This window comes from Sceloporus occidentalis, unplaced genomic scaffold (genome assembly GCF_023333645.1).
Source record: "Sceloporus occidentalis isolate IW3139 unplaced genomic scaffold, rSceOcc1.0.p SCAF_32, whole genome shotgun sequence".
Taxonomy (NCBI): Eukaryota; Metazoa; Chordata; class Lepidosauria; order Squamata; family Phrynosomatidae; genus Sceloporus; species Sceloporus occidentalis.
In genome coordinates this window covers 2,161,484-2,183,741 of record NW_028317012.1, presented here as the reverse complement: position 1 = coordinate 2,183,741, position 22,258 = coordinate 2,161,484, and the positions used below count along the sequence as shown (strand labels likewise).

Genomic DNA, 22,258 nt, shown 5'->3' with positions numbered 1-22,258 from the left:
CATAATTCTATCTCCTAAGAGTTGTTTTTGCACATGTTTCTGTCTTGTTATGATCCCAAGACCACAAACTTCTATTGATATCCACACATTAACCTCTAGTTGTGTCATAGGATAGACAGTGGCTTTTGATGAAAAACAGTCCCAAGCTGCTGAACTGGGGCGACTTTGCTGAAAATGACCCATATTTTTATGTGTTCTGTAATCTGGTAGAAATTAGCATTTTTTTTGCCATGCTCACTAGCTCCTCAGTGCATACTGGTATGGGAGAAGCAGGGTACCCACCATATTAACATGTCATGCTAAATTTCCAACAAAATATTAATTATTAATTTTATTGTCATAAAACCATAAGGTACATTTAATGTATGATGAAATCACTGTAAGTGAGTTGAGGTCAGTTGGAACATGTCATCTAACAACTGGCATTGAGGATTCTGATTTATTGTTTATTTTATTCCATGTATTTTGGGATGAAGCATTTGGAGAGTAGCGTGGGCCAGTGCTCCACTCCACATTGTCCTTCTTGCTCAGTTATGGCAGGTGAGAATTCCAGGCCAGGAGTTCCAACACTCCCTGAGTTCACTCAGTTGCATCTCTTAATTGGAAGGGTGGTGGTTAACCACTCTACCTGCAGGGAGACAGAGAGAGACATGTGTTCCCTTAGGGAGCAGACATCAAAAAACTTATGAGTGGTGAATATCTTTATGATTTGTATCTTGGCAAAGGACAAGCTGCCCAAGCATAGTGATGAGAAAAATAATTTAGTGAGTGCTCAGTAGAGCATGAATTTTGATTTTATTTAGATGCTGATTACATTTACCATCTAAATAACAATAAAGCAGGCTAAGCCTTTTTGATTTAAAGTCTTCTGTGTATGAAGTGTCTCTGCATCCTAGAGGACTTTGTGTTTAAGGTGATCCTGTGACAAAAAGTACAATACTAGAGGTAAATGTTACTTTAATATATGATTTTATGTATAATATCCATCAATCATCATGTTATATGTGATATGTTGGTGTTGTATGGCAGCTCTCCATTTGGCACTTGGCTCCTTCTCAGTCAGTAGACATGGACATATCAAATGTCTTAATACTTTACCCGCTGTTCTATTTTGTTTTGTTTCAAGAAGATGATGTTGCAAGAATTTTACCCCAGTGTGGGATCAGGGTTTGTTTTTGCTTTGTTTATTTAGCTTATCCGGTCCAGGTATGTTTTGACCCATTCAGTTAGAGTTTTTTTTCCCCTGAAAACACTGATATATCAACACTCATTCATGCTGATGGCAGGGCAAGGCTGTTGTAACTGTAGCCTGTTGGACTCTTATTACTTTTTCAGTGGGTTATTTATCTTTTATTGGGCATTGTAAAAGCGTATTTTATAAAGTTTTGCATTAATGGAAGGCTTCCTTTAAAGTGGAAATGCTTAAGCCTGTTTATTGTTGCACCAGAGTATTAAGGGTTAACCTTAGGTAATTATTCTTCACCTGCGTAGATTGGGCAGTCCTTCCAGAAAACTTCAAGCTACTAACAGGAGGAGATTCCGTGGCTGCTGGTAATAATGGCAATGGAGGTGGTTTACATAACAGGTACATTTCACAACACAAGCCTTTAAAGTCCACCATTGCTCCCTAGGTCCTAAAACCTTTAAGGTGCTCTATTGTGTGACATTGATGGCATATCATCATCTAAATATGTTACTAAAAATTGGGCTTTGTGAATATGTTTGCTTTTGCACAGTAATACATTTTGTTTTCTCATAGATGTTGGATAGCATGACTTATGTAGAAGATCTTTGTGCATCTAGAATATACTTAAAGGGTCACTGTAATGCAGATGACAGCTGTCCCTTTAAATGTCTGTGGCTTTCCTGACTCTTATTGGCAAAGTTAGCTCATGCACTGTAAATCCTTTGTTTTTATTTTTTATTTTTGTATAAGAGAGTACTGCATCTACAGAAAATGCTGGAAGACCTGCAGCCAAACACTTCCAAGTCAGGATCCCTCATTCCATGTGAGCAAAAGCCACAGAAGCGGCACAGACTCTGCTTCAAAAGATGTGACTCGCCCTACTTCTGCCCTGACTGTCCGTCTTGGCCTGGCCTCTGTATTGGAGAATGCTTCAAGCAATATAATACAGCTTACAAATATTGGTAGAGTCTATAACATAATTTCTCTAGTTTTCTAAAATATTTCATTTTAGTTTACTTTTCAAAAACATATACTATGATAGGGTACATCTAGTTAGTGGCCTGAGAAAATGACAGGTTCTCAGTAGAAGAATCGGTTACAATGCTAAGTTTGAAATTGGACATGTCTGTATGGGGGGGTATCACTATACTTGAGGGAGCTGAACACGTGTTATTTAGTGGTGACATATAGCAGGAGCTGTAAAGTTGTGTGTGTGTGTGTGTGTGTGTGTGTGTGTGTGTGTGTACATACAAATATTACCATCACAATGTTTGAGGGCAAATTATGACAGGTGTAGCCTTGACTCCCAGGCTGTGCCATGCCCAATGACCCTCCCAAATAAATACACGGAACGCCATGTGCGTTGAAAAGGCCACATATGGTTTATTTACAAAAAGCTATTGCCACGCAACCCATGAACATAAAGGTGCCTTAACACAACAGTAACGTAAATCACTTGCATACATGAAACCCCCGTAAACCATAATACCCCAAAGCTTGCCAGGAGATACTGGGGTCAAACCATGAACGCCACCTATAAGAAAGTAGGGCAACACGGTATGCCCCTGACATGTGAGGTTTGAGGAACCATGCCCACCCAGAAACCTCCCACCACACCAGATACTATCCCCTGGCAAGGTACCACCCACCAGTTGTAAAAAAAAAAGTGCTTATAAAGAAAAAAGAGAAATTATATCAAAACATATCATATACAATAAATATAGCAGCATTGAAACATAAGAATGTAGGGACGCATAATAAAGGGAGGGAAGGTGGCGCCTAAAACAGCACAAATCCCCCTTTCTAGCTGCCATTAATAACCCTCACCTCCCTCCCTCTCCTCTTGAACTTTGCATGACTGCCTAGCCCTGCTCTGCAATCTTATCAGGGCTCCCTCTGTTCTGTGCTGACCCTCTGGTCACCCACTGCACAAAAAGAGTCAATAATATATGGCTTGATGGGGTAAATTGAATTATAGGGCTTCAATGATGTCCCATATAGGACATGGGCGCAGGCTGACCAGATTTAAAAATATTGTTTTTAAATAGCAATATGCTACTTTTACTACACTATAAATTGCAAAATAAAAATATAAAAACATTGGGCATTTTTTTAAACCCAAGACAAATATTCCTTTTTTTTAAAAAAAATTCACCATAATTTTTAATAATAAATTATATGATACTATCAAAAGAGAGCCCTCCTTGTGATAAAAAAAATATATAATTTGTGTGTACACTAAATGACAAAGAAGAAATATACAGCTAAACACAAACACAGCAAAAATCTTAAAATAGCCTCTGCCACAAAGGGTACAATTTTATTTAAAAGAAAAGCAGCCTGGTCATGAAGCGGTTAATCTTACTTTCCCCAAAAGCCTCCCTATAAATATGATGCATGCATCCTAAGTGTCCTGTTTTGTGTGTGACAGTCCTGATTTTGCCACTCTGTCCTGCTGAGCTCTTCCTCTTCAATGCTTTTCGGGACAGAGGTAGAGTTCAGCGGGATTCAGGACTGCAATCCTACGGTCCTGATTTCATTCTTCGTTGTCTGGGACATTGGAGAATACATACTGTGCATGTACAGTTGCACTGCCAGTTTGAGTGAGACTCTGTGGTAGTGAGTGGCGGCATCCTAATCAGGACGCTGAGGGTGTTGGGTGTTGGGTGTTGCATCCATGATGCAGTAAACTAAATAGTAGTGCTAAATCTTTTTAGTAATTTTGAAATATACCAAGAGCGCTTGTCGTTTTTAAAATAAGGTATTTTTTTTTACTTACAAATTATTAGCTATCTGTAAAATTTGATATTAACCTAAAGTTTACTCTAATTTATGTTACGTCTTTATACCTTTAATCTGTGGCTCGCTTTAGAGATAACATGTCTTGCTTCTCTGACTGGCCGCTTGTCCTGTATTATGAATGGAGCCTTAATTTCTGTTCCGAGATGAGAGATACTCCATACGTAGGTTGTGTGGGGCACCTCACAAGAGCTTTTTGTCAAAATAGCTATTAAGGCAAACCACTGCAGTGCTAATACCACGCTACATGTTCCCTTTACTCTGTAGCCAATTTTCCTTAATTCAAATATTAAAACTGCAAGAGCTACAGATCCAAGGATTTTCAAGTGGGACCTTTTAAAGCTGATGCTTATATCTGCTACTAATGACTTCTGCAATTAACTATTAGACATTCACAAGGTCTTTGTCACCATATGAATGTTTAACTGTTTTGCAGAATTGGCACCTTGTGCTTATTTTCTCCAGTATATAACCAGGCATAAGACGCACCTAAATGGAGCTCAGCATTCAATGTTACACATCTGTTGCCAGTAAAAGTAGTCTTGCTATGCAAACAGATAATAAATGCTATGTGTCATTGAACAATATTAAATATCTTGGGAAAACATTTGCATTCCAGCTGGCAAGCCTGGGCCAAGTAGTCAACACATGACCTGCTCAGGCTCATGGAACTCAAACATTGTGCTCCAAACTATGTAATATTTTTTTTATAATACAGTATTATATATGTATGTGTGTAATATAGATAAAGATACCTAGTGCTACCAGGTGCTAGGACATGACATACCTCCAACAGCAGGTGTTGCAAAGTGTGGAAGCTTTAGGAGAAGACCATGCCAGCTGTTAAGGAGGAAAGAGGGACAGCTAATGTGGGCCCCTAAGTTGGCCCGGGAAAGCTGCCCCTTTTGTCCCACGCTAAGGATTTGCACCTTAGGTTTAGGTTGGTAGCACTTTTAAGTTACTAGATTCATCATATGTCTTTGTGACTTACTATCACTTCTTCTTTAGAAAGGAGCAAGTAAGAAAGGAACAGCTAGAAATAAGAGATAAGGGGAAATAAAGAAAGGGAAAAGCCCCTTTGTATTCTGATCAGAAATGGATGGGTTCTAGAATAAACCTGATACATTGTTTGAAAATCAGTTACCATGTATTATGAAACAGGATGACAATTTGTTGAAGGATCTGACCAGCATGATACATGGAGATAACATTTGAAATGGGATTCCACAATGGTGGGGCCTCACTTTAATAGTGGTGTGTCAGGCAGGTGGGCAAAAGCACTAATCACACATAATTTCCTTTTTGTATGTATAGTTCACATTTTATTTAATTTTTTCACATTTTTAACTAGTTAGCTGGTCCAACTCAAGAACGTACCAGATGGGTGTTTTATGGGTAGAGTGTTTTTTTTTTTTATTTACCTAATTTAATTTAGGAATATGCTGCCTGTTTCTTATACATATTATTGTGACTTTCATGGCTAAATAATTCTATGATACTCGTACCCACAGGACACTTGGAAAAGGAGACATCCGATGAGAATAAAGGAATTTGGGATCCAAACTTTCCTTCATGAAGATGGGCGCTTGGGAAGTATTTATTTCCATGTACCCGGTTTACTCATCATACATGCTGCCAGGTAGCACTTTACTTGTGTTGGTCAGAATGGGGAATATGCATCCTGCAAAAATATGTTGATGAGCTCAGGAAAAAATACATTATTTATGCTTTTCCCACTGTTCTACTGCTGTAATCTGATGTTGCCTGCTTCATTATGTTTTGACAATATATAATTTTATGAATGGGGCATAAACTGCAGGTAGATAACGAACTCAAATTTACACAGACATGGAAGAATGTAAACCACGCCGTCTCCCATGGGTTAAGTGGTGTCGATGAAAGGAAGAGGGAGGGGTAAATACCAAGAGAGAACTGGCTGTGTTAAAGAAGGAAGAACAAGCTTCTGCTGTGTCTTAGCCTTAACCAAACCGACAAATGTGAGTTACACTCTACTCTTGCTTTATAAGAAATCTGAATGTATGAGCTCTCCTGTCTTCTGTCGGAATCACACGCTTTTCATGCATAAGAGACGTCTTTGCAGGATTTGTTTTTGTGTACAGGGCTGTGAACACACCGTGTGTTTACAACCACATTATCACTATGGGTTTCTTAATAACACAGGCTCGGATAAACAGGATCTTACCACCTTTTGTTGTCCAGTATCTAAACCTGTAATATCAGTAATTTGTATGATGCGTCAACCCATTGTACAGTGATCTGGATTATGTTGGCATTTATATTTTAAGAGAATGTCGTATATATTGTCTATATTGAAGTTACACCAACACTAATTGAATTTTGCATACCTCTTCTGCTGTGATAACATGTTTAGCTAGCATGCAATTGACAAAGACTGCTTACAGCAGGGATCGGTCCTGACCCTGTCTCCCCAATGCCCGAAGCCTATGCCATGCATAGAAAATCAGAAGGTTGTTTTGGGCACAAAAATAGTAATGTTTCCCAATGAAACTACGCTTTACTGAGAGACGGGTGAGTGAAGCAAATACTTTGCTTCACTGATTCTCTGAAATAATAAATGCAGCTGCTGCTTTAAATAAACAGACATTAGATACTGGACCTGTGTCCACTAGAGAGGGGCAGGGGAGTTTATTTTCTCATGTTGGAGCTTGTTGGAGGTTTTTCTTGCCGGAAAGGCTAAACTAGCCCTGTAAAATGTATAGATAAATATTAGAGAGAATTTCGAAACATTTAATTTCACAACTTTTATAGATGATCCATGCTTCATGAAGATGTTACTATATATTAATTTTTAATTCTGTATTTCTCTATGTTTTTATTTTCCTTAGGTCGACATGGTACAACAGTATGCACCCCGTCTACCAAGGCAGAAATCTTTTATTCCTCCGCAGATTCCAAATCCATTTGTGCATGAAGTGGACTTGAGTCTGGCCAGCAAGATACGTGTAGGAAGATACTTGGACTTTCTTACATGAGTATAATATTTTTACTGGGGTATTACAGCCTTAGATTGTTCACGCATTTTTTACAGAAAGGCTTTCAGGATGTTAGATGTTTATCAATGATAACGAAAGAGGTTTTAGCAATGTTGCAAACCTTAAAAAAAAAAAACTAATTAAGTTTTGACACTGGAAATGGTTATGGTAAATAGTTACAGAATGCAACATCCTTATTTCAAAAGGGAAGTCACAAAAAAAGGTGGTTTAATAATACATAAAATAGGGAATTAGAAAGTTTCCTTTCCTTTTTTTTTTTTTTTTTTTTTTTTTTTAACACTTTCGCTATATTTGCTTATGAAAGATTTTATGCTACATGTATCCGTTTTAAACTTCTCCTAGATGTGGGTATCACTAGCCCAAAACATATCAAGGCCTAGGTACATTGTTACACGGTTACTGTATTTTGTCATGCACTAGCACATGCTTAACTATAGGGTTTATTCCTTTCCTAAAATCAGTCTGGTCATATGTATTCTACCACTTAATAAGGTTTGTTCACAAATGCATTACTAGTACATAAATTATGGTCAACATGACTGCATCATGCAAGGACAATATTGGTGACCCTCTCGAGAAAATGCTCCGAAGGTTGGGTTTGCACTGTATGATACCTACTAAATACTTTACCCGGGGACAATTCTGACATTGAAGGAGAAGAAGCTTGCTGGTGTTGGCTCTGCATAGTGAATAAATTGCAAACTATAAATTTATGCAGGGCCGTAGTAAGCATGAGGCGAGTGAGGCAACGGAACACACAGCCGCCCAATCAGCAGCTGCAGCCTCCAGGACTGGTTGGGGAGATCACGGATCTCCCTTACCAGCTCAACAGGGCCCCGTGGTGAATGACATTGCTGCCAGCAATGTAATTCATCACAAAGCCCCTTAAAAAACAGTAGTGATTCTATAGGGGAGGGGCAAGTGGAAATGCCACCTCCCCTGGCTTGGTCTTCAGGGGACTGCCAAGGCAGCTGCATGATTGTGCCCTCCCCAACCAGCCCTGGTCATCAGGGGCCCCTGTGGGCAGTGAGCACCATCAGCGCTGGTCTGGGGTGGAGGTGCCCGATGAGCAGGGCTGATTGGGGATATCACAATCCTCCTCCTACTGGCCCAATATTAGGAAGCGCGAGGTCTGTCAAGCGCCCGGATATGACGTCACCCTGGCGATCTGCATTAAAAGCTGGCGCATAGTGATGAGGGAGTGCTAAAGCAGAGGCCTGGAGTGACAGACCTCACGCTCCCACCACAGGATGGAAGATAGAAGATGATGAAAGATGAGAAAAGTAAAAGATGGGGAGAAAGGGGTATACGGGGTGTGTATGTGTGTGTGTATGGGCAGTGTGTGTATGGGCAGTGTGCATTTGTGTATGGGCTACGTGTGTGTGTGGGGGGGCAGTCTGTGTATATATAGCCAGTGTGTGTGTATATGGGCAGTGTGTGTGTGTGTGTATATATATATATATATATATATATATATATATATGCGTGTGTGTAAAGGCAGGGGAGTGTGTATGGGCAGTGCTTGTGTATACACATGTGTATGGACAGGCTTGTGTAAGGGCAGTGTGTGTGTATATCCGTGTTAGTGGGCAGGTGTGTGTAAGGGCAGTATATGTGTATATATGTGTGTGTTTGTAAGCTGGTGTGTGTATGGGCAGTGTGTGTGTAAGGGCAGTGTCGGTATTTGTATGTTTGTAAGCTGGTGTGTGTATATGTGTATAAAGCAGTGGCAACTCTAGAAACAATATATGGAGGGGGCACATTAGATACCACAGTCAAAACTGGGGGGGCATTAATAATTTCCACCACTAACTCATACCACTGAAAATATATATATACACATACATATACAGTATATATATTGTCAAAAGTAATGTGCTATGGAATGATACTTTTGTTATTGGACTAACATAATGCTTGGTCATTCAACATGCGAAGCCTGAAACCACAATTTAGTACGACTAATCCTTGAAATAAATATTATAGAGTAAATAACACAATACCTTAACTTTTCCACTAAATGATTTCTGGGCCTTGAAAGTTTTGTCCCCTAAAGTCACTACAAATTCAGGAGGGCATTTTATCTCTGGATAAGCAAAACTGAAATAGTTCCTACTGTAAGTTAAGTGCCAGGAAGCAGATGACCAAACACACACACCAGGACAGGCTCTGCCCCACCAACACCCCAAAAACACACACCAGGGCAGGCTCTGCCACACTGACACCCAAACACACACACACCAGGACAGGCTCTGCCACACTGACACCAAAACACACACACCAGGACAGGCTCTGCCACACTGACCCCGAATATACACACCAGGACAGGCTCTGCCACACTGACACCCGAACATACACACCAGGACAGGCTCTGCCACACTGACACCCGAACACACACACCAGGACAGGCTCTGCCACACCGACACCCAGACAGACACACCAGGGCAGGCTCTGCCACACTGACACCCGAACACACACACCAGGACAGGCTCTGCCACTCCGACACTCAAACACACACACCAGGACAGGCTCTGCCACACCGACACCCAGACATACATCAGTACGGGCTCTGCCACACTGAAGCATAAAAAAATTATTTACTACACTGTTTTGTCATTAACTCCCCCTATTGTATTTTTGGCCCCTTGTGTATTGATGCCCCAGCCAGGTCCCCCTTTAGTATTAATTACTGTCTTGTGTATTGCCTCTTTTGTGCATTTATTTCCCCACACCCTTGTCTATAGCCCCCTAGCATTGATTTATGTGACGCCCCAACTAACCCCCTCCATTTTGTATTGATGCCCCCACCACTTTTGTATTGCTTAAAGTGATGCCCAAGCACACTCTTGTCTATTGTTGATGCCCCCACTGCCATGTGTATTACCCCCAGTCACACACCCCCTGTTTATATTGATTTTGTGATGCCACTACCCAGCCACCCCCCCCTTTTGTATTATTTAATTTTTAATGATGTCCCAAGGCAATCCCCCTTCCCTTGAATATGGGTCTGCTTTCCTTGAACCCCCTATTTTTTGGTAATACTTACATTTTTGTGGGGGTTTTTTGTTTTTTGTTTTTTCCTGCTCTCCTCCGACGTGACGATCCTCTCCCTGTCACAAGGAACTCTTGACAGCCGCTAAGTGGCTGAGAGCGGGATTTTCAATCGTCCCCTGCCAGCCACCAATGCCCAATGAAATGAAAGCGGCCTGCGTGCGCGCACCGTGCCGCCCAATGGCTGTGCCTCAGCTCTTCGTCCCATGTCTTAAAATGGGTGGGACGAAGAGCTGAGGCACAGTCATTGGGCAGCGCTGTGCGTGCACACCGCCGACTTTCATTTCATTAGGCGCCGGCGGCCGCTTTGAATGTTGGTCTGCCGGCCACCCAGCCCACCGGGAAATTTCCTGGTATCCTGGTGTGCCAGTCTGGCCCTGCGGCATGGAATAGGCACACTGGCCGGTTTAAAACTCGCTGTGCCGGCCCTTGGACCAGGGGCATACCTAGAGTATTTGGCACCAGGAGCGGATCCTGTATGTCTTAACAAGGTCAGTGTAAGGATTTCTTTTTGCTGTTCGGTCTATGTAACCTTGGCTTCTTCTTTTTGATTCTTTCAGATGGTGTTATGTGCTCTGGTTCTTCTCCCAATCCGAGTTGTACTCTTTATGGTTGTGCTAACGCTGGCATGGTTAATTGCAAAGATTTCTACCAGCTGTTGTACTGAGAAGATGACTCAGCCAATCAGAGGCTGGAGGAGGTAGGACTTTATTTCTATTCATTTCTGCAGGATAGAACAATGGCTTTATTGTCCTCTAGTAAACAGGCAGACAGTAATGAAGTTGTTCATGCAGTTTGGGAATATGTCTGTTGATCCATAGTAAGTAATGAAGAAGAAAAAAAAACACGTAAATGGTTTTGGCTGAAATGAGATATAAGTATAGATTTACTCCACTGCCAAGAAGGCACCCAGATTATGTCCCACGTTTTGTGAAAATCACATAATAAATGTTGCCTTCCAAGAGAGACTTTATGATGAAGTAAGTGTGCAGTGGATAAAAGAGAGCATGATCCAGGAAAACAGAAAAGTTATGTTTATTGAAATGTGTTACACATAAATTGATACAATTGATCTTAAACTCAGTTCTTAAACTGATTTTACTAATAAATACCTTAAGCAGTTGTTTCTATGCTTGGCAAACAGTGGAGTAATACCAACACATTATCAAATTTTCACAAGGCCAGTATGGTGTCAAGTGTGTAATAAAGCACAAAAGTTTATATATGAACTTTAGTTGAGTGAGTCTGCAGTACTTGGTAGATGAAGATCGAAGATGAACAACATTAGCTCACCTGGGGCTGAGTAAGACTCCAACACAGGGCTGCTATCTGAATCTTTTGGGCCCAATATCAACATCCGGCCCAGGGCCCCTCTTTGTTGCAGCACAACAAGTTACAAGACTTCCTCTGTGATTTAAAATAATATACCCTTTCCACGATGTTAATAAAGTTCAGCACTTCTAAACCAACATTGTTACATGTCCCTACCTTTTCAACAATGCATCAGTTCAATGTTGGGAGTGGGCACAAGTTGTGGGACTAGGATGCTGTACTGGCTGCCCCCTGTGGATGTTAGCCCTGCCTCAACCCACCTGGTTCCTCAAGGTGTTTACCAGCCACTACAGGATAGCAGTTATTAAAATAAAATGCTACCAAAAAAGCAAAAATTATTAAGATATCGGCTACCATGCAGAAAATTTTGAGGTGAGACATTTGACTATTTATGCTTTATATGAATTCATATTCCACAAAACAATCTATTATCTCTATTGGCTTCATTGAAATGGATGGCTTATTCTAAATATTGTCTCCCACAGGAATGTCACAAAGTCCATTATTGGCACAGTTGGTCGCCTCTTTTACATCTGTATGGGATTCCATGTCCATGTAAAGGGAAAACCAGCATGTTCAACCGAGGCCCCCATCATTGTAGTTGCTCCACACTCTTCCTTTTTCGATGGCATTGCAGTGATTGTATCTGGAATGCCCTCCATTGTGTCCAGGGCTGAAAATGTTGCTGTGCCCATGTTTGGCAGTAAGACCCTATTACAGTCTAATATTATTATGTAAATATATATGTGTATATACATACACACAAACATTAATGCTGACACAACTGTATTGGTTGAATTTGTACGCTATTGTTTAAGTGGTTTTTGAATGATGGGGTATACTATTTCTTCTTGGCTGTCTAGGATGGCATCAGCGAATGTGACTTGCCCTACTGTATTTTTAGGTTTCTTTGTTTTAATTTCAAAAACTTCATTGCAGCATAAGGAGCGATATTGGCCACATTCTGTAAGAGTGACGTTGGAAATTATGTTTCTGGTTCCTACCACATATAGGTGGGGTCCAACCCTGAGCTGAAAGATACAGTGGCAAGAAAAAGCAAGTGAACCCCTTGGAATGACCCGCATTTATGTATAAGTTTGTCTTAAAACATATGATCTTAATCTAAGTTGCAATAACAAACAAACACAGTCCGTTTTAACTAATAACACAAGCATGTGAACTCTAAGCTGATCACTTCAACAAAAGCTATTTGGAGTCAGGAGTTGGCAAACCTGAAGTCTGATCAATGAAACCAAATTTGGGGTGTGTTTTATAGTTATTTTGGAAATATTTTGAGTTTTCTATTCTCAGGAAGCATCTGTTTATGTGAGACATGGTTCACAAGCAATAAATAACAGAAGGCCTGCAATCAAGAATTGGTGATTTGGATAAATCTGGAAAAGGTTACAAAACATTCTTGAAGAGTTTACATATTCATCAGTCCACAGGCAAATTTTTATAAATGGAGACAATTTAGTACTGTGGCTACTTTTCCTAGAAATGGGCTTGAAGGAATTGTTCGAACTGGTTTATGAGTCTACCATATGCAAAACATTGCAAACAGGCATGGAGTCCATGGTAGGAGAGCACGGAGGAAGTTGCTGCTCTCTAATTTGGCAATGCTGTCCTCCTGAAGTTTACCAAAGAGCACACTGGCACTCTACAACTTTACAGGTGAAAATGTTTTGTAGGCTGATGGAACTAAGGTTGAATTGTTCAGGAAAAAGACGCAGCACTACGTATGGCAGAAATATAGCACCACATACTCACATGAAAACACCATTCCAATGGTGAAGTATGATGGAGGGAGCATCATGATTTAGGGCTGGTTTGCTGCCTCAAGGCCTGGACAGCTTGCCATCATCAAGGGGACAATGAATTCCCAAGTGCAACAAGTTACAATCTTGTACAGGTCTGATCTGCAGCTACCAGAAGGTTATTGCTGCCAAAAGAGGTTCCACCAGTTAATGAATCCAAGGGTTCACTCACTTTATTGGGTGTGTTCAAGACATAAAAATGTATCTTTGTTTGCATGTTATTGGCTTAAGAATATTGTGTTTGTCTATACTTGTTCCTTGGATGCAGATCTGATTACAGTTTATGAACAATTAATGCAGAAAGGCAGGTAATTCCAAAGGGTACGTTTGCCTTGATTTTGCCACTGTATATCTCCACATTTCTCAAAAGGCAAATATCACACAGGTCAATACCACAGATGTGGCAAGGACTTAAACATTCTTTGTAAAAAACAAGTACATACCAGTCTATGACAATTTTAATTTGTGTCCATATCCTTGTCTGAATATCAAATTTTGTTTAATTCATACCTTTCTGCTTTTGACACTTTTTAAAAAAGATTAATTTAAGCACTTGTGACTCTTTACTAAATATTTACCATAATTTTTCTATTTATTTAAGCATAACATGTTAACATGTTGTAATTATCATCTAATTTGTGTCTTAAGAAACAAATGTATGTATGTATGTATTTATTTATTTATTTATTTTCAGGTTTGGAATATGTCCAAAGTGTACATGATTTGTGTGTTGTTTTAACCAGACGCTATAAACAAATGATATTCCGTGTCTGTTCTAGGAATACTTACGTCTCTCCAGCCTGTACTTGTGTCACGTGTGGACCCGGATTCCCGTAAAAATACAATCAGTGAAATAAAAAGACGCGCATCATCAGGAGGGGAATGGCCACAGGTAACACCTTTAACTTTTATGTTATTCTGTTGAGTCAGTTGATCAATCCATACACCGCTTAAGAGAGACATTCCTGAAATCTTTACCTTCGCATAATGTAACTTTTGATGCTAATATTTTGTATTTTACCATTCTTTACTTATTAGTGTCTATGTAACCACTTAACAGTTATTGTACATTATTTATTGCAAATTAATGTCACTGCATTCTTTAGTCTTTAATTTTTGACCATGTAAATGCATTATTTATGCATAGGGCTGTATTTTTAATAGCTTTACCCTTTTAAAGTTATTGGTTATGAGACATTTCAAAAGGTATAAAATCCTCTTGCAGCAGCTCCGTCAAAATGCATGATCTGCCCATGAGATTTTTAAGAAAAGCACAATTCTGTATGAAAGGCTTGTCATCCTATTTATATTGAATATTTTTATGTTGCAGATACTAATGTTTCCTGAGGGTACCTGTACAAATCGATCATGTTTAATCTCTTTTAAACCAGGTAACATCTATTGAGTTGAATCATATATATATTTGGCTTTACTGACCCATGAACTTCTTATCTTTAAGATAAGCAACTGGTTTTCTTTAGAAGGGTCTGTATATTGAATCTACTGAAGGTTTTAGGCTTTCTGAAGCCTTTGTGGGGTTTTGTCATCAGATAGAAAATGTTAAACCTTAGAATAATTTTAATGTGAATATATATATATATATACACACCGTATTTGCTCGATTATAAGACGACCCCGCAAAATCTGAATATTAAGGAAAAAAAGGAAAAAGCCTGAATATAAGACGACCCTATAGGAAAAAAGTTTTACCAGTAAGTGTTAATTCATGTAAACTATAAAAAATTTTAATAAAAGCTATGATTGAGAAAAATATTTTTTTGTTTTTATTTCCTTGTATTTTCCAACCTGCCCCCCAGTTACGCACATCTGCCCCCAGGCTTGCCACTCCAATATGGCACTGTGGTCCATGATATGCCTTTTAACCCTCTATATGCCACTGTGCCCCATGATATGCCTTTTAACCCCCTATGTGCCACTCTGCCTCCAGAAATGCGGGGGTTTGTCTGAGTCCATCGCGCAGACCTTCCCCGGCTGTCAGAGATCAGAGTTCCCCGCACCAGTGCGGCACCGGCACCGGCACCGGTGCGGGGAACTCTGATCTCTGACAGTCGGGGAGGTCTGCGCGATGGACACACGATGGATGCTAGCCACACCTCCTTCCGGCTGCAGCGTAAGTCAACCCGCTGCCCCGGCAAGAGACAGAAGGATCCAGGTCCCCTGCAGCGGTGTGGGGGATCTGGATCTTAGTCTCATAGTCAGACCTCTATTTGAGGTCTGATTATAAGACGACCCCGATTAGAAGAGGAGGGGTATTTTTAAGAGCATTTGCTCTGAAAAAAAACCTCGTCTTATAATCGAGCAAATACGGTATGTATATATATATATATATATATATATATATTCTTGTTTTTCATTTCTATTTTTTTATTACTTAAGGTGCATTTCTTCCTGGAGTTCCAGTTCAACCTGTTATTCTGCGATACCCCAATATACTGGTATGGGAAAATAACTGAGCTTTATTGTCATGTAGCAACTGATTAAAACCAGCTCTTTATTAGATCTTCATGGTCACTCAGTTTGGGCTCTGCTTTTTTTAGTCCTTCCATCCAATATTGGAAGGGCTTTTAAGTGACATGTAATGGCGCTGGCTCCTTTTACAGTGGTCCTACACTATACTGTAGGTCTTACTTGTATTCCGAAATGCCTAAAGTGACCTTTTTAATAGTATGTTTATATTGTTTATATAATTAAAGATTATTGTAGGCATTTGAGGATATTAAGGATTTTCCTTTATAATATACACAGTTTGGAAACTTTATAATGTGTCATTGGGCTTGGTTTTTGTAGGACACTGTGACTTGGACATGGCAGGGATACTCTGTGTAAGTAGAATTATATTATTATTATTATTATTATTATTATTATTATTGTTATGAGATTGGGCTGATGATTTCAAAAGTGCACAGGTACAACATCACTACCTAAACATGATTAATTTTTATTATTTATATTATCTTATTAAAATATTTTGGGATTTTTGTTTTTGTTTTGTTTAGTTCCAAACTCATGCTCATGACACTGTGCCAAATCTGCACCAACGTCGAAGTAGAGGTAAGTAGTTCTTATGCATTCGATGGTAGGGTATTGTGAAATGTGTGTTGTCGATCTATAAGGATGCAGCTCCTTACCTTTTATCTCAGGTTCTATCAATGATTTATAAATACTGAAATGAAAATGAATAATTATTGTTTTCTTATATTAATAATTTATGGACATTTTGATGTCATAATTGGGTGAAGAATGGTTCTTGGAAATGTGAAAATGCATGTTTCCATGTAGTCTGTATGATTCTGCATGAACCCAAAATGTTACCAGCCACCACAGACTGTGAAAATGCATGATTTGCGTTAGTAGCTTGCTACCTTTTGTTAATTTCATTGTTCCTTTAAAGTTCCTTCCTGTGTACATGCCCTCTGATGATGAAAAGAGAGATTCTTTCTTGTATGCAAACAACGTTCGACAAGTCATGGCCCAGTAAGTTCATCAATATTACTTAGTACAAATATAGCAATCCTGGAATGTAATGTTCAACTAATTGCCAGAGTGACCCAAAAATTATTTATTTTTTATGCTCACTAATGTCACTAAATTTCCACTGGGGGCCCTCCTTGCAAAGAGAGCTCACATCATAAATTTCTACTAAAAGTATTTTTGCAGCATTGAGAAACTTGCAAGGCAAAGGACAAACCTCTAGAATAGAGCCCTGTTATTAACAATAGGACCACCAAAAAGTGGTAGATGGTTAGATGGCAAATTCACCCATCAATCTCACAAGTTATACCAATGTGGTAACCTTGAGGCTTTACCACCACTTCATTCTTAAGTAATAGACCTGTTATTTGATTTAATGGTATTTGATGATCCCCTTATTCTCTTTACACGGCAAGGGCTAATCTATATTTTACTTGTACCTTTAATTTTATCATCTATCATGATCAGGTATATATAGTATAAAAATCTTTCAAATATATGAATTCACATCATTATAGACTATCCTCATTTTGCTAAGATTTAAATGGACCCTCACTACAATTGATGTTGCTTGATATGTACAGCTTGCTTGATATACAGTGTACAAGTATTGTATACAAATATATACATCCTAGGGCTCTGGGGCTGCCTGTGACGGACCACACGTATGAAGACTGCAGACTGATGCTGACAGCTGGAGAGTTGACCTTGCCTATGGAAGCTGGTCTTGTGGAGTTCACTAAAGTCAGCAAGAAGTTAAAGTAAGAATTTGGTGTTGGCTTAAATTGATTTTCTCCATGGTTACCCTTTGCCCTTAACAAGGACAACAAGATAGCACTGGAATGGGTGATTCTAGTACGGACTTCAGCATCTGGCAATAGAGATGATTACTTTATCATTAAATACAACATAATGTGCATCATTCTCGTTTCTTATTTTGTTGCCTTTTGTTTAACAATTGAGTTCAGACAGAAGAAAGCTTATATTATTTTTTGTCTTTATTTCCATAACACGTAGTACCAACATGCAAAATGTAGTATTCTAATCACATATTTATTTTTATTTAAGCCTAAAGTGGGATAACATCAGGAGTCAGTTGGAGGTATTTGCTACAATTGCTGCCTCATCCAAAGGAGGAAGAATTGGGATGGAAGAGTTTGCCTCCCACCTCAAGCTTCCAGTATCTGAGGTTCTGAGAGAGCTGTTTGCATTGTTCGACAGGGTATGTCTCTCATCTACAGAACTTTTATCCTGTTTTCACAAATTGTTTTACTTCTAAAGGCACTGTTCCACATACTCTGCATTGTTTGTAACACTGGAATCCCCAAAAGGTTATTTAACCATTAAAAATTACTTCACAAATTTTGTAGCAAAAAGTTAGTTGGCATCCAACACAATAGCAGAACCTAAGCAGTTGTGGCCATAAACACAATACATCTTTACTTTTTGAGACCTTCAATTGTAAGAATTAAATGAGACTTACTAAGGTAAGTTTAACTTGCTAGAGAGCTCGACTAATGTGTTTTTGTCATTAAGTGGACATTAACAATTTTTTTGCCTTCATCTCTAACACAATTTTAATTATTTTGTTTTTTTAATATCTTCTAAAAAGAAATTGGAAAGTTGGAAAGACCCTGATGAAAATTAGCACTGATCAGCACATTATGTCCAGAGATGTACTGAGGTTTAGGACTTGTATTAAACAAATATTATGAGCCCCAGAATGAGGGGTATGCAAAATGGATGGGGGGTCTGCATTCCAGCCCACACTACAGTGTAATCAGCAGCCAAGAATGTAATAATGAGTTAAGGTTATCTTCCAGTGAAGAATTTGTGTCTTTCTTTAAAATATCTTTCTTTGATTTGAGTTCCAACGTGTGTCATGGCAGTCTGAAAGGCTTGCATGTATCATCCAACAAATATGGGAGTATTTTTTTATAAATATTTCTTGTGGTTTCAACTGTGATGTCAGAAGACTTGGTTTTGAATTAAGACGCTTAGATTTTTTCAGGAAAGGTAGAGCGTTGGTAGCTTTGATTTGGGAATCTCCCAACAGACCACAATGAGAACAACTTTTTTTAAGGTAGTATTAAAGAAATGTCCACAAGGTGGTGTCACAGATTAAGGAATGCAGAATATACAGTGTATGAAAACGTGTGTATATAATTCGTAATCAGCCAAGATACGTTTTTTTTGCATTTTTTATTGTGTGAGGATTTTATGTTGTCATATTTATCTTTTGTATTTTACAAGAACATTATCTCATTTACCAAGCTGTACAGTTGTCCTCCAGCAAAGAACTGAAATTTGACTCATAACTCTTTATATTTCAACAAATGCATTTTTCACAGCAGTGCAATAATAGTGTTTTTCTTTCAGAACAAAGATGGCACCATAGATTTCAGAGAATATGTAATCGGTGTAGCAGTGCTTTGCAATCCTGCCAATACAGAGGACACCATTCAGATGGCATTTAAGGTAAGAGTTTAAGGCTTTAAGGTAAGAGTTTAAGGCTTTATGTTACAATTTGGAGAGGACACGTATAATTACTACAATGTAACATAGCCTGGCAAAACATATGTACTTTAAGTAGCACGTGGATATGGATTGTAATAAAGTTACCAAAATGATGTGTATGTAGGGAGCATGAAACCACTGCTAACATGCTCTTATTATAAGAGTCCTGGGGCAGAAGCTTAGGAACCAGTATAATGTCAGGTTACACTTTATCCTGACTATGTATTGTGCCAAAGTGTTCTTATTGTAAACTGAGAGTGTTCTTCATACTGGACATTTAACCTAGATTTGTATAGAATTGTTTATTGTATATTAAAGCACTAGATGTTGTTCCAAGGTGTTTCAGATCCAAAGGCATCATTTGGCATGGCACCCCAAGTCCCACATATCCATTTACTGAATTGTTGAATTGAGCTTTTGTGTATGAAGTCTTAGTGCTTTTCATCAAGACAAGGTTGTAATTTGTTGATCTCTTTTGGAGTCTTTTCACCTTTCGGATCTAAAATTATAAATTGTTGGGGTTGTATTGGCCGCCTTGTTCCTCATCAGCAGGGTTGAACCTAATAGACTAGAAATGTTGAAGTCTGTGCCAGATATTATGCTCAAGATATACTTTCGCTTGAATGAGTATATGGATTTATAAGTTTTTTGTTTAGTAAAAGTAACATCTGCTTATGCTAGACCTGCAGACATCTTCCCATCTACCTCCAAATGACACTTTCCCTTAAGACCACAATGTAATGCAATTTAATTGCTAGTTAACCATATGCCCATATGCTTCAGTTGTTGATGAATATTTAAGTTTGTAATGTTGGCATTTGTTTTATAATCTCCATTTTTGCATAGTTATTCTTAAATAGGATGTTACTATTTGAAAACCTTGGCTGCTGTGTTGATAGGACAATTTTTATTCCTATCAAACCAATAGAGTCTTATTTATTTTTCCTATTTAAATAAGGTAAATATTTTATGAATTATTTGGCAATGATTTGATACATTAGTGTTTACTTTTGTACCTAGCTGTTTGATGTTGATGAAGATGGCAGTATAACGATGAATGAGTTCACTTCCTTGCTGCAGTGTTCTCTGGGAGTGCCAGATCTTGATGTCTCAAAACTATTTATGGAAATGGACGCAGACAAGTCAGGAAAAATCTCTTACGGTAAACACTTAAACCTGTACTGATGACCTAAACACTAAACAAACATGTAATTTATAGTTTAAACAAATCTTGAGTGGCTCAAGATTTGAACCTTAAGCCTTTGATTGATAATGCAAAAACATAAATTTTTAAGGTCAATGAACACACAGAGATCTTTACAGTCAATGTAAATCACCTCTGAGGGTCATTGTGTAATATAGGGAAGCTACCTTCTCATTATCAGTTCTTAGTTGATTTTATTATTGAAACATATTTGCAGGCCTACAGTGCACCATGTCTGAAATGTGTGCAGATGATGTTCGGTCCCCTATAACTTCTGTTCTTCCATATTTACGCTATTCTATTTAATATGAAATGGGAACCAAGATGGGTGGACTGGTAGGTGGTACAAAGCAAATGACAACTGCTCAAAACAGCAGAAATGTATGACCTCAATATCTTCATTGTGCTTTTGACTTAATTATTACCTGGACTGGAGAAGTATTAGTGAGGGCAACAGTGGCAGGATCAAAGATGGAGCACAGGAGAGGTGAGCTGTCAGCAGAGACAAGTGTTAAGCCTGTACCTAGAACGACCAGATTCAGTTAAATGGCTGGTTATGGAGGTTATCACAATATGTATAGGATTTTTTGTAATACATATGTAGAACCTGGTTATATATGATCATAAAGACCATAGAGGAAACATACGACTTTATACCACTGGTTAATTAGAATACAAAAACAGACAGGTGAACTTATACAAGGAACTTATACAAGGTAATAGGTTAACAGGATACAGAGAAAATGATACAGCCCTATGTCTTTTCCTGGGGCACATTGTAAAATACTGTAAAATCCTGTATTATTGTGAATGCTAATTGGAGCACACTAAGCATTGAATTGGAGGGCAGTTATCAATAAGCTCATTGATTGAAAATGTGAATACGTTCTTGGCCTTGAAGGTTTAATTTTAACATACAACGGCTGTGCCTTCTGTTTGTAAGGTAACTACAGCTAATGCCTTTCCAGCCTCCAAGTGAAGAACCCAAGTGCTCTGAAATGAATAAGAAATGCAGTGTCTGAGTGGGGAATCCATTACACCACTATCATTTGCAATATTGAAGCCACATTATACTTTCCTCTAAGGTGTGGTTATCTGTCTGGCCCTGTAAAGAAAGGCCTAATTTTAAAGGGTTTGTTTTATTATTAAAAATGTTGGTGGTCATCTTCTTCGCCATACTTTGTGACTGCTAGCCGTATCTCTTTGCCATTTGAGTTATGGTTGAGGGTTTTGTTAAATATGTCCAAAATAATCAGGGTCAACCTTGCAAGTCTCAAGTCTAAACCAAATAAGTCGCATTGGTACCTTCCTGACTATACCATTAACATTTCTAATCTTCTAATGATTTAATGTAAATTCTCCAATTCCAGAAGAGTTTAAGAACTTTTCCCTGAAGCATCCAGAATACGCCAAGTTGTTCACAACTTACTTGGACCATCAAAGGTATTACCTGTACATGCTGCAGGAAGAGGAGAACCTGAAACAGTGTTTAGAGGCTCAGAATACAGAAGCCGCTGTACAACCTACAATCGGAGTGGTTGAGACCGTCGGCACTTCTGATAAAAAAGAGGACTGAAGATAATACACAATTGTATCACACCCCCATACCTTCTTGAGAATCCTTTAAAACTTTTTTTTAACCCTGTTGATGCTAAATATAAAAATATGAGCCGACTGGTAATTCAAGCAAGTTCAAGCACATGTTTAAAATAACAAAAGCCTATTGTGTGCACCTGTGTATCACTGTAACCTAAAATAAAGTGTTTTATTATACAATGATACAAGGGAAATTATTTTCTTTCTAACTGTTTACACAGGGAGGTTC

General features: G+C 38.7%; 1 protein-coding gene across 1 annotated transcript; it reads left to right on the top strand.

Moving 5' to 3' along the window:
- Positions 1 to 6,888: 6,888 nt before the first annotated feature.
- Positions 6,889 to 22,009, top strand: LOC149298468 (lysophosphatidylcholine acyltransferase 2-like). Its single transcript, XM_089487292.1, has 14 exons — positions 6,889 to 6,969; positions 10,632 to 10,771; positions 11,889 to 12,106; positions 14,000 to 14,112; positions 14,551 to 14,611; positions 15,618 to 15,676; positions 16,029 to 16,063; positions 16,238 to 16,292; positions 16,633 to 16,715; positions 17,348 to 17,473; positions 17,781 to 17,934; positions 19,092 to 19,190; positions 20,250 to 20,391; positions 21,804 to 22,009. The coding sequence occupies exons 2-14, from the start codon at positions 10,632 to 10,634 to the stop codon at positions 22,007 to 22,009; spliced, it is 1,491 nt and encodes a 496-aa protein (XP_089343418.1). The 5' UTR covers positions 6,889 to 6,969.
- Positions 22,010 to 22,258: the final 249 nt, after the last annotated feature.